The sequence below is a fragment of the Dama dama genome, chromosome 27, assembly GCF_033118175.1.
Source record: "Dama dama isolate Ldn47 chromosome 27, ASM3311817v1, whole genome shotgun sequence".
NCBI classification, from domain to species: Eukaryota; Metazoa; Chordata; class Mammalia; order Artiodactyla; family Cervidae; genus Dama; species Dama dama.
Genome location: NC_083707.1, coordinates 2925555 through 2941943, shown reverse-complemented (window position 1 = coordinate 2941943; position 16389 = coordinate 2925555). Strand labels below are relative to the sequence as shown.

At 43.5% G+C, this 16389-nt stretch overlaps 1 protein-coding gene across 1 annotated transcript in view; it reads left to right on the top strand.

The window, feature by feature from the left end:
• Positions 1 to 9354, top strand: part of ADNP2 (ADNP homeobox 2) — a 33245-nt gene extending 23891 nt beyond the window's left edge. Inside the window, exon 4 of the mRNA XM_061131024.1 lies at positions 4652 to 9354. Within this exon, the coding sequence (XP_060987007.1) occupies positions 4652 to 7894 (3243 nt within the window). The 3' untranslated portion in view covers positions 7895 to 9354. The remainder of the gene's footprint in view (positions 1 to 4651) is intronic.
• Positions 9355 to 16389: the final 7035 nt, after the last annotated feature.

The following is a 16389-nucleotide window of genomic DNA, read 5'->3' as shown; positions in this document are numbered from 1 at the left end:
CAGTTTTCATGTTTCCTCAGAACATGGGGTAAGTGTCGGTTTAGTTCTGAGGAACACCACATGTTTTGGGGTTGCAGATGAATGAAAGGGAGGAGGAGGGGTATAATGTAAACATTTAGGGAAATAGAAAAAGTTAAATGTTTTATAATGCAGTATTGATGCTGTGAGAGTTTTCTGCATGTAAAAAGTTGATGAAGTGATACAGTGAAATTATTATATTACTATTATATGCCTCTGATATAAGTAGGGCTTCTGAGTTATGTAACTATTCTGAATAAAAAGAAATGACTTCAAGTATGAGCATACATTCTGGTTTCAAAAATTAAAAATATGGAGCTTGAATCAGGGAACACAATTTGCAATAAATTTGAAACCTCGTAGTTAAGCAGATTCCAGCTAAACTATGTGACGCACTGCTGAATTCTCCTTTTAAAAGTGTTTCCTCTGGAAAACCTTCCTGCTGCCCAGCTGCTGGGTTAGCACCTCGTCAGCTCCAGGCAGCTCGCCCCAAGGGGACCGGCCTCCGCTCACTGCCTCCCCCGCCCATTTGTCCAAATAGCGTTGTCCTTGAGAATTCTGGCTTAAAAAAACTTTCTGTAACTTATCAGTCGTTTTTTCTGTCAGAATTTTATTTGTGAACATTTTTGTTGTCACCTTGTCCTCTTGAGTCCCGCTTTCTGCCTGTTCTGTGTTCTCTTCCCTTCCTTGACCCGACATTCCCCTCTTTACCAACAGACACAAGATTCCTTGAAACCGCTCTGATTTGGCTATTCTGCTCAGAACAGCTCATGGCTTTTCAAATATGCCTTGTTTTGAATACCTCGGCTTCGTGATTATATTCTTAGGCCTCTCTGATTTTTCTCATCTGAATTCCTAAAAGATTATATTATGTAACATGCAATATAATGTATAATTATATGCTCTTCATCAAGAAACATTTTCTGAATTCCTGCTACAACTTTCTGAGTGCTTGATGCAAAGAGGTGAAAGTTAGGATTCTTTTCCTTAGGGAGTTTACGTTTTTGTTTGTGTGAATGGACACAAAAAGTTAAATAACAATATGAAATAGTGGAGATTGAATTTGTTAAATAGGTACCATATTCAGAAAAAATAAACCACTGTTACCTGGCGTGGTAGAGGCTGTGTCACCTGCTAGTTTTAGTACCTTACTTTGTATTCATAGATAGCCTTCTTTAATTTGTGGCTGGGTAATAGGATTTTTGAACAAAGACAGTTTTTCGGCCACTGTAGCAGGAATGTGCTACTCGGCTGGATTATGTGGCTCATGCTTTAGAGAAATGAGATGTGCTGGATATCTGGATTTGGGATGGAGGTGCTTGTGTTATGTTGGAAATGAAGCCTAGCTGTTACGGGACCTGAAGATGTGGCCTTAGGCAGATGGGGAAACAGGGATAATCTCGGAGACAAGGCATCCTGCAGCGGCCAGGATGCCTGACTCCACTTCTTTCTCCTTCTCTCCTTGGTTATTTTTCTGTTACAGTGAACCAAGGTATCACACTCCAGTTATTTCTGATTGATCACTCTCCTAGAACTTTGACATACAGGTTTTTGTCTAAACATTTGCTTTCACTTCTCTTGGGTAGTTGCCAGGTGTGAGATTGCTGGGTTGTGCAATATATGGTCCATCTCTGTAACAAACTGCCGGACTGTTTTCCAAAGTGGCTGTACCGTGTTGCTTTCCCACCAGTGGTGTGTGTCCTGGCTGCTCTGCGTCCTCACTGGACTCTGTCAGGGTTTTTGTGCTTTTGGATTTAACTGCTTATTTTCCATTTTAATAGGCTTGTAGTGGTGTCTTCTCTGGTTTTAATTTGCATCTCCCTAGTGACTAACAATGTTGAGCATCTTTTTGTGTGCTTCTTTGGCATCTGGATACCCTCTTTAGTTTAAAGTGTTTGACTCTTAAGTGTTTTGCTAGTTTTCTAAAAATTGGGTCATATGTGTCCTTACTGAGACTTGAACATGTCCACAGTGTGTTTTATCGACACAAGTCCTGTATTAGGTATGTGGTTTGTAAATAGTCTTCTAGCCTGTGGTTTGTCTTTTTACCTTTTAAAGTATCTTTCAAAGAGAAGATTTCTTACTTTGATGAAATCCTGTTTATAATTTTTTTCTACTGTTGTTCAGTTACTCAGTCATGTCTGACTCTGCAACCCAATGGACTGCAGCACACCAGGCTTCCCTGTCCTTCCACTATCTCCCAAAGTTTGTTCAAACTCATGTCCATTGAGTTGATGATGCCATCCAACAATCTCATCCTCTGTCATCCCCTTCTCCTGCCCTCAATCTTTCCAAGCATTGGGGTCTTTTCCAGTCAGTGGGCTCTTTGCATCAGGTGGCCAAAGTATTGGAGCTTCAGCTTCAGTATCAATCCTTCTAATGAATATTCAGGGTTGGTTGTCTTTTCCAGTGAGTCGGCTCTTTGCATCAGGTGGCCAAAGTATTGGAGCTTCAGCTTCAGTATCCTTGCAGTCCAAAGGGACTCTCAACAGTCTTTTCATGCATTACAGTTGAAGGCATCAATTCTTTGACGCTCAGCCTTCTTTATGGTCCAACTCTCACAGCCATACATGGCTACTGGAAAATCCAGAGCTTTAACTAAATGGACCTTTGTTGGCAAAGTTATGTCTCTGCTTTTTAATACGGTGTCTAGGTTTGTCATAGATTTTCTTCTAAGGAGCAAGCGTTTTTAATTTCGTGGCTGCAGTCACCGTCAACAGTGATTTTGGAGTCCAAGAAAATAAAAGTCTGTCACTGTTGCCTTTTTTCCCCCATCTATTTGCCATGAAGTGATGGGACTGTATGCCATGATCTTCGTTTTTTGAATGTTAAGTTTTAAGCCAGTTTTTACACTCCTCTTTGACCTTCATCAAGAGGCTGTTTAGTTGCTGTTTGCTTTCTGCCATTAGGGTGGTGTCACCTGCATATCTGAGGTTATTGTTATTTCTCCTGGCAACCTTGATTCCAGCTTGTGCTTTATCCAGCCTGGTATTTTGCATGATGTACTCTGCATTGAAGTTAAAGAAGGAGGGTGACAATATACAACCTTGATGAACTCCTTTCCCAGTTTTGAACCAGTCTGTTGTTTCGTGTCTGGTTCTAACTGTTGCTTTTTGATCAGCATACAGATTTCTCAGGAGGCATGTATTTTCTATTATGGATTGTATTTATGATGTGTTATATAAGAAATCTTTCCTTGATCCAAAGATCTGTTCAGTACTAACAGATAGTAGCAAGTTGTTAGTTCTGTTGACTCTTTAACTGGGTGTAATTTTCATTAAGTATCTGGTTTTTCAATACAGTATTTGTGGAGTATAAGATGCTCTATTTTAAATGAACCATAAATGAAACTAAAGTAATACTTCACTTAAGTTGTGATGTAACATTAAACTGTCAGCTGTAAGGTGTTTCCAGATTTCGGAGATATTAAAATAGAAAAAAGTGTGTCCGAATTGGTGAAACATATTTTTTAAAATGTGTTGTGTGGTTGGCTGTCCCCTAGGTTTTTTATAGATTCTGCTGGAAGTGCCAGAACCTGGGATTTCTTAATTGTTGAAAAGGCAGTAGTGACATGTTGAATGTGTTTGGGTGCTTTCTCTGATCAGTGACCCAAGAGGAAGACTGCGTGATTAGCAGAGGGTGACAGAACCCACAGAGGGGAATTTGTGTGTGTGTGTGTGTGAAAGTGGTCTCCAGGCACATGTCTGGGAAGGACGGGGGTGGCCAGCAGCCACTGCATCAGTGGGAAACAGCTGCAGAGTGGGAAGGCCTCTGCCCCGTTGTCTAACCTGTCCACACCCCGGCTTTCCTGCTTTGTGAAACTAGGCCCAGTGTTTTCTGGTGCTTCAGCTCTGGGGTCTGGTGCCTGCCGAGCTACTCTCATGTCAGACCAACAAGGCTTCTTGGATGTTAGAACGCACTGTGCTCCTCAGTTGGCCAGCTGCTGTGCGAATGTCTGTTCTTGTGCCCCGGGCTTGTTGAATTCCCCATATTTGCCTTACAGAGAGAGAACACGTTGTCAGAGCAGCAGTCTATGGCTTGAACTTACCTCAGGCTTATTCACAGTGAGTGAGCCACAGCCCCTCTGTCTTCAGTGGTTGTCACTGTCCATTTGTCTCCTGGAATCTGGGAAATGAAAGACGGGTGATCAGTTCTAACAATTATCAAGTTTGGTTATGTTAGAACATTCCAGAAGTTTTAGAATTTGGAGTAAAAACAACTTGGAACTAAGAAAAGTGGGATGAGAACGGGAGAAAGTAATTTTTTCTTGCTGAGAATTGAGTTTAATTGATGCAGTTGAATCAGAGTACAGGATTAAATGAGATTTGTGGTTTTAATCGCTGGCTTTGGAAACAGGGTTCAGGTAGCTATGTTTCTGGGGCCAAACGCTGTTTGTATGTATGGCCTAAATGCTGAGAATAGTTACTACATTTTAAAGTGTTTTAGGAAAAAAATGAAAAGGGTTTTATGATGTGAGTGTTATCTGTAGGTGCTTTTCCTTACAGCCAGCCCTAGATCCAGCAAGTTAGAAGGAAAAAATCATTTACTTTGTTAACTGTAGATGGTGTAGCATCTGATTTTTATTAAACTATGTAGTTTTATTAAACTATGCTTGACTTTTTTTTTTTAACAGAGATACCGAACAAAACCATACTGTTGCAGCCTCTGTAAATACTCCACAAAAGTGCTTACTTCATTCAAAAATCATTTACATCGTTACCATGAAGATGAAATTGACCAGGAGCTGGTGATCCCTTGCCCAAACTGTGTGTTTTCCTCTCAACCCAGAGTTGTGGGAAGGCACTTCAGAATGTTTCATGCACCTGCTCGGAAAGTCCAGAATTACACAGTGAATATTTTAGGTGAAACTAAATCATCTAGGAGTGATGTGATAAGTTTTACATGTTTAAAATGTAACTTTTCAAACACACTGTACTACAGCATGAAGAAGCATGTGCTGGTAGCACATTTTCACTACTTAATTAACTCCTATTTTGGCCTGAGAACTGAGGAGGTGGGTGAGCATCCTGGAGCTGACGATACCCTCTGTGCAGAGAAGTTGCTCGCGTCTGACAGGTATTACTGTAAAAAGTGCAACGCCAATGCCAGCAGCCAGGACGCTTTAATGTATCATATTTTGACATCCGATATACACCGGGATTTGGAGAATAAGCTTAGGTCTGTCATCTCAGAACATATTAAGAAGACTGGCCTTTTGAAGCAGATGCATATTGCTCCCAAACCAGCTACACACGTGGCCGTACCGCCGAATAGCAGTGCTCCGGGCATCCCAGCCTCATCTCCTTGCTACCACCTTGCCTTGCCGCAGAACGGCCAGAGCCAGACCGTGGTGCAGCCGGTTCAGGGTGCAGCCCCTCCGGCGACTGTGGCCGCGGGGGCTGTGGGCAGTGTCACCCACTCTCCGCCAGCCGTTGCCCAGCCTCATGTGACTCTGGTCTCCAGTCCCCTGCCAGTGGGCCAGAGCAGCCTCACTCTGCCGCCCTCGACGCCTCAGCCTGTCTTTCTCTCTCATGGAGTCCCACTTAATCAGGCAGCAAATCCTCCTGTGTTGCCCTTGAGTCAGCCGGTTGGACCTGTAAATAAGTCTGTTGGAACCAGTGTCCTCCCCATAAACCAGACCATCCGCCCGGGGGTTTTGCCGCTCAGCCAGCCTGTGGGGCCCATAAGCAGGCCAGTTGGACCTGGAGTTCTTTCGGTGAATAGACCCGTTGGGTCTGGGGTCCTCCCTGTCAACCCCTCTGTCACCCCTGGCGTGCTTCAGGCAGTCTCGCCAGGGGTGATTTCTGTGAGTCGGACAGTCCCGTCAGGGGTCCTTCCTGCAGGACAGGTGACCCCTGCTGGGGTCATCCCTTCAGGACAGACAGCGACTTCTGGGGTTCTTCCTGCTGGCCAGGTGGTTCAGTCAGGGGTGCTCCCTATTGGGCAGACGGCCCCCTCGGGAGCACTGCCCACAGGGCTGACGGTCCCACTGCGGGTGCTCCCTCCTGGCCAGGTAGTCCCACCTGGGCTCCTTCCCCCCAACCAGACAGTCTCGTCAGCCGTTCTTCCTGTGAACCAGGGCATTAACTCTGGTGTTCTTCAGCTCAGTCAGCAGGTCATGTCAGGAGTTCTTCCTATGGGCCAGCCAGTGAGGCCTGGGGTCCTGCAGCTCAATCAGTCTGTGAATACCAACATTCTGCCTGCAAATCAGACCATTAGACCCGGTGCTTCGCCAAACACCACTTTCCTGACATCAGGCTCTATTCTCAGACAGCTCATACCCACAGGGAAACAAGTGAATGGCATTCCCACGTACACACTTGCCCCGGTGTCTGTCACTCTGCCAGTGCCCCCTGGAAGCGTCGCCACTGTTGCCCCTCCCCAGATGCCCATCCAGCTCCTGCAGTCGGGCACAGCTGCCCAGATGGCCAGTTCCATGGCTGGCATGCCCTCCCCTCCCGTGGTGGTAAATGCCACTCAGAGTATGTTTGTTCAGTCCTCTTCGTCTGTGGCAGAGGCAAATCAGGTGCTCAAACAGGCCAAGCAATGGAAAACCTGTCCTGTTTGCAACGAGCTCTTCCCTTCCAATGTGTACCAGGTCCATATGGAAGTGGCGCATAAGCACAGTGAATCCAAAGCTGCTGACAAACTGGAGCCAGAGAAACTGGCGGCATGTGCGCCATTTTTAAAGTGGATGAGAGAGAAGACAGTTCGATGTCTGTCTTGTAAGTGCTTAGTTTCGGAGGAGGAGCTTATCCATCACTTACTGATGCATGGCCTGGGGTGCTTGTTCTGCCCGTGCACCTTCCATGATATCAGAGGCCTCTCAGAGCACAGTCGGACCATGCACCTGGGGAAGAAGAAGCTGCCCATGGATTACAGTAACAAAGGTTTTCAACTGGATATCGATGCCAACGGCAACCTGCTGTTTCCCCACCTTGACTTTATTACCATATTGCCTAAGGAGGAGCTGGGCGAGCGGGAGGTCTACCTGGCCATCCTGGCGGGGATACACTCCAAGTCGCTGGTGCCCGTGTACATCAAGGTGAGGCCCCAGGCTGAGGGTGCTTCTGGGAGGCCCGGCAAGCAGGTGTTGACCTGCCCCTTTTGCTTTGGCACGTTTGTGACAACGGAGGCATACGAGCTGCATCTGAAGGAGAGGCACCACATCACGCCCACAGTCCACACGATTCTGAAGTCTCCGGCTTTCAAGTGCATCCACTGCTGCGGGGTCTACACTGGCAACATGACGCTGGCAGCCATTGCCATCCATCTGCTGCGCTGCCGCAGCGCCCCCAAGGACAGCAGCCCTGACCTGCAGGGCCAGCCCGGCCTCCTGGAGAACAGCGAGCTGCTTTTAGTCAACGGCGAGGTGATCCACGATACCAGCTTCTCAGTGAAGAGAAAGCTGCCTGATGGTCACTCCGGGGCCGAAGACCAGAGGGATGGCGCGGAGCCGCCTGTCATCATAGACGCGGACGCAGACCCGGCCCCGGAAAAGGCAGTGAGTGCTGCACCTGTTAAACGGCAGCGGAGTGAGGGCAGGACGGAGGTACCGCCCGTTAGTGATGACGCTCTTCAGATTTTAGCATTAAATCCTAAAAAGTACGAAGACCGTTCTTACGAAGACAAAAAGCAGTTTCTTAGGGATTATTTCCACAAGAGACCGTATCCCAGTAAAAAAGAAATAGAATTGTTATCTTCACTCTTATGGGTGTGGAAAATTGACGTGGCTTCATTTTTTGGAAAAAGAAGGTATATTTGCATGAAAGCAATAAAAAATCACAAGCCTTCTGTACTTTTAGGCTTTGACATGTCTGAACTTAAAAATGTTAAACACAGTTTGAACTTTGAGCATGAACCACAAAACTTGTAAAAAAAAAAAAAAGGAAATCTAAAGTATTAGATAATTAGTTTTTTCAATTGAGATTTTTAAAAATGTTATTTTCTTCACTGTATGTTGAACTAATCAATTTCAGTGGTCTTTATGCTGCTCTTTAGATTTATTTCAGGTGCTCAGAAAGACTTCTGTATAAAGAAGTGAGTAGTTCTTTCAAATTTGTTTCCTGCAGTTTGATTTTGTAACAATTACTTTTTGTTTTTTTCTCTGTCATGTAAATTAAATCTTTTGATATTTCATGCACGCCTTGTTTTCCCAGTAGTGTCACTATCGTATTATAAAAACTGAAATCTATATATGTTTATTTTTCATTTAAGGAAATTTCAGCTTGTTTCAGAACACTTGATTAACTGCAAATTAAAACTGCTCTCCCTCAGCTTCCCAAGTAGCAGCAGACGATACAGTAAATGTTTTAGAGAAGTGAGTAGCAGCTCCTGTGACATGTCTGGTTCATTAAGGATGCACTGCATTAACTTATGCTGATTTCTTCTTGTAAGGTATTTGCTAATTAGATTATAATTTTGATTTACGTTTTTTCAGTTGTTTACGTCCTAACAGTTGTTTTTGATTGTAACTCAGAAAACCAAATGTTTTCATTTGTTAAAAATATACTGAACCTGAAGTCTGGTATTTAAATCAAGAGTTATTTTACAAATAAAGTAATTCTGTAGGTACAAAATACTTCTCACTGTAGACTTTTCCCCTCTTTTTGATATGGTGATAAGTCTTCTCCATTCAAAGACAAGACAATAAAGCTTTAGTGCCTTTAGAACAAACACTGAAAACACACACACAAGTTGACCTAACTGTGCATAAACCAGTGAAAGGGAAGGTCTGTGTTACTCAGGAATAAAATGTTGACCCCTGAGTGTGGCTACTAAGATTTAAACACAGGTTTTTAGGGAACAAGGTGAAACACATGGACTGGAGCTAGTCTCCTGGTTGGTGTATTAAATCTGACAGTTTCCTGAACGTAAATTTATTCATTCTAGGAAAATGGGCTTTCCCATAGCCTGGTGTCCAGGTTACTGGGATGGGCTATTGCTAAGGAATCAAGTGTGTTACTGTCCTTCGGCCAACTAGGCCTCATTTTTTCCACAAAATCTGAAATAACTTAAAGCACCAGAAGCAGTTATGGAGACCAGCCTGTTTGACCTTGAGCCACAGTGCTGGTGATGCACGGCAGAGGTGCCTGTGCTGCGTTCTTGGAAGATGCGACAGTCTCTGGGAAATCAGATACTGTTACCACGTGGAGTTTTAAAGTATAATTGTTGCATGTCATTGCTGTAATGTACATTTTTGAGGCAATCGTGAAACTGGCGTGTGTGTGATTGTTGGTGTGCTCTGTTGTAAATTCAAAGAGCTTGTTCCAGTTTGTTTTTTTTTACCTATTGTTTTCAGAGTGTCTATTTTGAATTAAAACTTGTTATACCACTGCAAGTAGAACTGTTTAATTCTTTTAAATGTTGAAACATCACGATGATTCAGAAACAGTTTAAACATGGAAGTAGATACCATATTTGTTGTTGTGAAAATAAGCACACCCCCAAAAGGCTGAATAATTACAGGGTCACGAAATAGCTGTGGCTGGAGATCCTTGCTTTGTGTGATGGTGGCCGGGAGTTGCCTTTCTCTAGGCTGAGCTCTGTGCCGCCCGGCGCGGCTTGCCATCTGTGTGGCTTGACCTGCACCCCTTCTGTTTGCGTTTGGGGCCTGGTCAGCCTGTCGGGCCGACCATCCTGTCCACTGCAGGATCAGCAGCGTCGCCAGCCTCTTCCCTCCCCGTTGTGGCCCCTGCACCCTCCCCCGGCTGTGTCCCTCCAGGCAGAGAGGAGGAGCCCTGAGCAGAAACTCTGTGATGAAGGAATTCTGGTTGCGAGCTGTAGTCCAGCTTTTGATGTGGAGTCTTTTTATATGCTAGTTACTGGCTATTAAACACTTTTTAGGCTTCTAGATCAAAATTTGATGAAAACTGAGCTTCAAAAGCATATGGGAGTTCTTGTAAAAAAATGAGTAAATTTATTATTAGGTATGCTGTGCGTATGTGGGATCTTAGTTCCCCAACCAGGGACTGAACCCCTGCCCCCTGCAGTGGAAGTGTGGGCTCTTAAACACTGGGAATTCCCTAAGTTTATTATTTGAAAATGAAAAACTGAACTATAGATTAATAGTTTAGTGGTGGGGGATTTTTATGCTATCATTTAAAAGATTGGAAATTGAGAAGGAAAGAAAATTCTTTTTTATTTTCATGGTTTCAAAAAGGTATATATTTAAATTTTAATCTATGCATGAACTTTAAAAATATTACATATTTGGAGACACTGCTTTGGGAAATATCCCCAGTGTTTTTGCTTCAAGTAATAAATCCTTCTTTCTCCTTCCATCTTCCCCCAAATTACATATTTGAAGTCTATTCGGTGAAAGACAAATTAGAATGTAGCATTTAATTTCTGAATTCTGTTACCATGGTTTTGGGATATGTTATTTTTTAACAGCCAGGAACCTCATCACTTCATTTGTTACAGTGAATAGTAAATGAGGAGAACTCGGGAGGCCCCAGAAGGCCTTTCATCCACCTGGTAACAGGGCAGGCCCTTCGCCACCGCTCCTGTGGTTGATTTTTCTTTTGGTGACTGCTCTCCCACCCGCCTGTCAGCGTGCTGCTTCCAGAATGGAGCTCTGCGGATCTTTGTCAGATTGCATTGGTAACTCAGCTGAGGAACAGGTCAGCTTTGATGTCACCTCATCCTAAGGCCCTTGAATGTTTTCTTTAAGAAGCTGCAGGCGAGTGAGGTCGGACAGGCAGAGTGTGGCTCCTGCGGCTTTAGCGGGCAGCAGGCCTTGCAGGACTGACTGCGCCACAAGCTGCGAGACCCCAGCGAAGCTGCGGGAGTCATGTCTCCAGCTTCTGGGCTGTGGGCCACAGGCCGGTGTGAGGGCGCAGACTGCGGGATGCTGTGCCAAGGACAGCGCTGGTGCCAGGGCCGTGTCGGCATCACAGGAGCGCGATGACCTGGCACAGGGTCGCCCACTCCTGCCCCCTCACCCTCATCAATGTGATCAAACAGAACACAGCCAGTCAGTGAAGAAGCCAGGCTGGTCCCGAAAGCCGACAGGACAGGAGACCCTCATCCACATACCACCAGGTAACCACAAAAACAGCTGCTGTATTGCCACTGGACTGGCATCCTGGGCAGAGGTGCTCTTCGGGAAGCCCTGGTGCAGGTATGTCCCAGGGAAGGACTGTTGCTCACACTAGTCCTGCAGTCGGCCTCCTGGGGCGGGCGGGGTGGACATGTAGTCCTCTCCCTCAGGCTCAGGCCAGGTCCGTCTCCCTGCAGAAGCCACCCAGTTGCGGTTCTTCACTCAGTTTTGCGGTAAGGCCTCTGGGAATGCTGTGGTGTGGCTGATTCTCAGCCACCCTCCTTTGCTCTCAGAGCAGCAGCCGCGCCAGGCCTGCGGGAGCTGGTGGTTCGTCCCCAAGGACCACTGCACCAAGGTGGGTGGTCATCCACCTCTGTTACCCTTTCCAACAGCCTCACATCTGATGCTTACGTGCAGCTCTCTCTTTCTTACTAGAGGAAGCAACAGCTCTCACTAAGAAAAGAAAAAAGAGCCCTAAAACACTAACCAAGTTTATACATTGTTTTTAAACCACCTTGCTAGTAAGTAATAAACATTTACCAACAGTTTACTGTTGCTAGGACATGGGCTGAGTATTCTAATGATGATGGTGATGATCTGCTTTCCTTACTTGGTCTGTGTTGGTGCAGCTGTTACATGCATTTTAACTCTCAACAGTCTTACGAGGTGAATGGTAGTATCCATACATAAGGAAAACGGAAAGTTCTTTTTCCTTTTTCCATATAAAGGCAACTGAGGTTAAGTGAGCTGCCCGAGGCAGGGAGCTAGTTAGGTGGAAGGAGTGGGGAGGTGATGGTCGTGCTGCTATGCTCCATTCTTCTGTTCATGTATTAATAGGTCCCTATTTAAGCCTCAGTACTCTTGTGAGTAGGTATTATTTTGCCTGTGTTTTCAAGGTGAAGATGAGGATTCCAAGGTAGTGTGTCCAGCTGTCGCAGTCTGCCTACGACAGGGATTTCTCTGAACTTTTAGTACCAACACTGGGAATATCCAGGCAGGCGGGGACAAGTTGGTCACCCTACCCAGAGGTCAGTTCACCTCCCCACAGTGACACATCACTTAAGGGATGCGGTACTATTGCTAATAAAGATCCGTTCTCTGGGCGTGCACGTCGCCCTATTGGTGTGGAGGCGCAGGGCACCCTGCCCTGGATGGTTACAGCAGCGACAGGAGCAGGGCCCTGTGTGCCGGGTACTGTGTGAGCGCGCGATGAACTCACTGAGGTGAAATTTTTTGAATGAAAAGTGAAAGGAGGGAAGTCTTGATTAGAACAACAAAAAAGAAATACAAATTTGCTATTTCATTCAGTATTTTGGAATGTCTCCCCATGTTACTAAACAGAGCCCCTGCTGAACTATCAACCAAGGAATACAAGTTAGAACTAGAGGTACTGCCAGAAAACTAAGTTTTAAAAACTTAAACGTAATATCATCTTTGTCCTCAAACCAATTTGTTTTTTTGTAGGTGGTGAGTAAACATATAAACACATTCCTTAATACAAAGCTTTACCTTAGCACTCCTGCTGCTGGACATGTATGAAATTACACTATTACTAATTATTACCTAGTTTTTAAAGTTTAAAAATTTAGAAATCATTTTAGCAATGAAAATTTTATACAGGGAAACTCTATAATGAGTGAGCCCCGAGAACATGTTAGTTGTAACAGTGCCCAGTAGTTCTAGTTACTTTCAGATTCTAAACCCAGGAGTTTTAAAATTTGTGATCCATGAACCATCTGAGTAAAAAGTGTTAACACTGATGAAAGTTTAAGTCTAAATTACCAGATTTTTATAATACACTGTTAAGATGCCAGTTTACCGGCACTGTCAACCTTAAAGACCTGTGATACTGACATATGAAAGCAGCCTAAACTGTATGCTTATTTGGGATCAGGTATCTAGGAAGATCACCATGTAAAGTAGATTTAAAGTAGATTAAAATCAAAATAAAAATCTGTTTTATGACTGGGATCTCTAAGGCCGCTATGTTGGCAGGTGGAAAACAAACACTAACACCATTCACGCAGCTGACCTAGCTCAGCTTTCAAAAGGTAAAATGTATATAATAACGCTGCTGAATATTAGGTAACATTCGTTTCCCACATGCTATTAAAGAAGGTGCTTCCGAAACCACTTTTTAAAAAATCCCACCCATAAAATACGAGCAATGATTGTTTACTTTTAAGCAAACAAAAACTACATAAATTCCTTTTCAGAGATAAAACTTTAAATAAGTAATAAAACATTTAAAATTTTATTAATCTTTATTAATGCTATTTCAGCCATATAGATATGTTTGCTATGGATAAACTAAAATCATGGTCATATTATCAAATGCAAATTCAGAATTAGTTGTCATAAATGAGTATATTTTTTCAAAAATTAGTTTCTTATGGTTTACAATGCATGATATGGAAAGTTTAATATGATGTTAGATAATTTACCACTTGCCTAAGCTAGAGGAAATTGAATAATTAATAGCAGTCTATAATGGTTCAATAGTGTTTCTTAAAACAATGTTTCTCTATAAATCTATCTTGAGTGTTAAGTTGTAAAATCAATAAAAACAACAGTTTTGCTAGGGTTTTATAGATCAGTTGACTCATTTTGCTTCCCCAGCCCCAATGGAGCAGCTTTCAGAACTGTTTGAAGACCCAGAAAATCCTACATTGTCTATGAAATAATGACACTGACACACACACATGTTAGTATGATATCAAACAGACTACACTCAGATTCTGGAAGGAGTTTCCATGCAGACAGATTTAAGGTCTCATAAGGAAAGTATGCTGCTGCTGCTGCTAAGTCGCTTCAGTCGTGTCCGACTCTGTGCGACCCCATAGATGGCAGCCCACCAGGCTCCCCCGTCCCTGGGATGCTCCAGGCAAGAACACTGCAGTGGGCTGCCATTTCCTTCTCCAATGCAGGAAAGTGAAAAGTGAAAGTGAAGTCGCTCAGTCGTGTCTGACTCTTTGCAACCCCATGGACTGCAGCCCACCAGGCTCCTCTGCCCATGGGATTTTCCAGGCAAGAGTACTGGAGTGGGTTGCCATTGCCTTCTCCAACAAGGAAAGTATCTTTGGTCCTAAAAAGGACAGGAGATTTAGCCTCTGCTGTTGTCTTGTGGAAGATGACTTAAGAAAACACCAGGGAATTCACGAGATCATTTTAAAGAAATGCATTTTGCAGGAGAGGTAGTTTTTGGTTATTTTTAAAATTTAATTTTGTTTGGATTTTATACATGCTCTCAAATAACGAGTGATTACATCAATAAGACAACTGTAGACAAAGAAGGAAGGCACGGTATCTGTGCAGGAGTTTTTGGAATGCACTGGGGAAGCTCAAGTCACATGACTCCCAAGATGTTAGCAGAGGCCTTTTTAATTATATTCAGCTCTAAGGTGAGTGCTTTTCTAATAACTTATTAGAAAATCAGTAACCTCACACCAGAACTCATTGTTACCACAGTGGTTCCTTATCACTGTGTATTTCATTGCTGACTTTGTTTCTATTCACAGATGGTGGTGGTGACCGTCTTGGTCCAATAAGTTGCTAATTTAGAAGTAAGCAGAATACACGTATATCAACACCCAGTACTAACTGTATTTTCTAACCATATCCTAGCTATTGGCATTGCCAACTTTTTAGCTTCTATATGACGTTCTGTGTTAAATGACTTGATGACTAAAGGGGAAGCTGGGATACTGAAAATAGACGTTACTGACAACACAGGATCAATTCAGAAAAATGAAAATGGAAAACTTGGTAAATTCATTATGAGATTTATTCAGTAATGAATTTAGATTTTCTAGGAACTTTACCATGATTGCAAGTTCTTATATATTTGAGTCCCACTTAGAAATGAATCTTTAAATATACCTTTATAACTGCACACTGGTTTTTCTTTTTTTCTGTTTTGTTTGTTTTGGCTGTGCCACAAAGCTTGCAGGATCTTACTTCCCCAACCAGGGATTGAACCCACGCCCTCTGCAGTGAAAGCATGGAGTTGTAATCACTGGACCGCCCGGGAATTCCCAGAACTGCACAGTGTTGTCCTAAAGAAACATCTTATTTCCAGGATCCACCTGTAATGTCTGAGGATTGACATATAACTAAATGATATCCCCACTCTAACTTCCTAAGAAGTCCAGGGTATGAGCTGTTTAACCTTATTCTGCCATCTGAGAATCTACACCAGGTTCTGACCACATTATGCCTGTTTTTCCATTTGCAAAATGCATGTGTGGAGAGGTGACTACTCTGTATTTCATAAAAAATGGCCTCAGTATAACCATATTTTATTTTCAGTGCACTAGAAAGAGAATAAGTCTTTGCCGCTTCCTGAACACCTAATTAGCAAGCTGCTTTCATGCAGTGACCTGTGTAAGGACAGATTCATTGGTATCTATGCTTTCCTCTCCCACAGGGTTGACAGAGTGGCTACAAAGAAACATGAGACACTCAATATCTTTTTTTCTTTTTTTTTGACACTCAATATCTTGTAATGACCTATAATGGAATATAGTCTGCAAAAAACCTAGTCACTCTGCTGTACACCTATAACTAACACATGTAAATCAACTATACTTCAATTTAAACTAGACAGATTCAGAGTTCAGAAAACATTATATACTAGAGGGTAACCCTGGGTCTTTTGCCTTCTAATATAAGGTCCACCTCAGTCCAGATCATTTGGTTGTAATTCAGACTGATCTGTGGTGGCCTCAGCCTGCCACAGGTTGGAGCAGGCCTTGGGTTTCCAGCCAGAAATTGAGGCTGGCTTGCAGTGATGAGAGCACCAGATCCTATCCACTAGGCCAGTGGTCAGTGACCAGGCTACTGGCCCTTTGGCTTTGCAGAAAAAAGTTTACACAGACGGAAAGTGGTGAAGCAAATTAAGTTTTTATTAGGAAGAGAATATAGTACATGTGGATAGAGAAGGGGTGGACTCAGAGTCCCTGAGTTGCACCCTGGTGGCAGTCTGAGTTACTTCTGTAGGGCACTTCTGGGTTTCCTTTGGCTAATCATTTTGATTTGCCTGGTTCACAGTCCATATTTGGTATATTTCAGGATCAAGGTTGTATATTGTCACCCTGCTTATTTAACTTATATGCAGAGTACATCATGAGAAATGCTGGGCTGGATGAAGCACAAGCTGAAATCAAGATTGCTGGGAGAAATATTAATAACCTCAGATACGCAGATGACACCACCTTTATGGCAGAAAGTGGAGAAGAACTAAAGAGCTTCTTGATGAAAGTGAAAGAGGAGAGTGAAAAAGTTGGCTTAAAGCTCAACATTCAGAAAACTACGATCATGGCATCTGG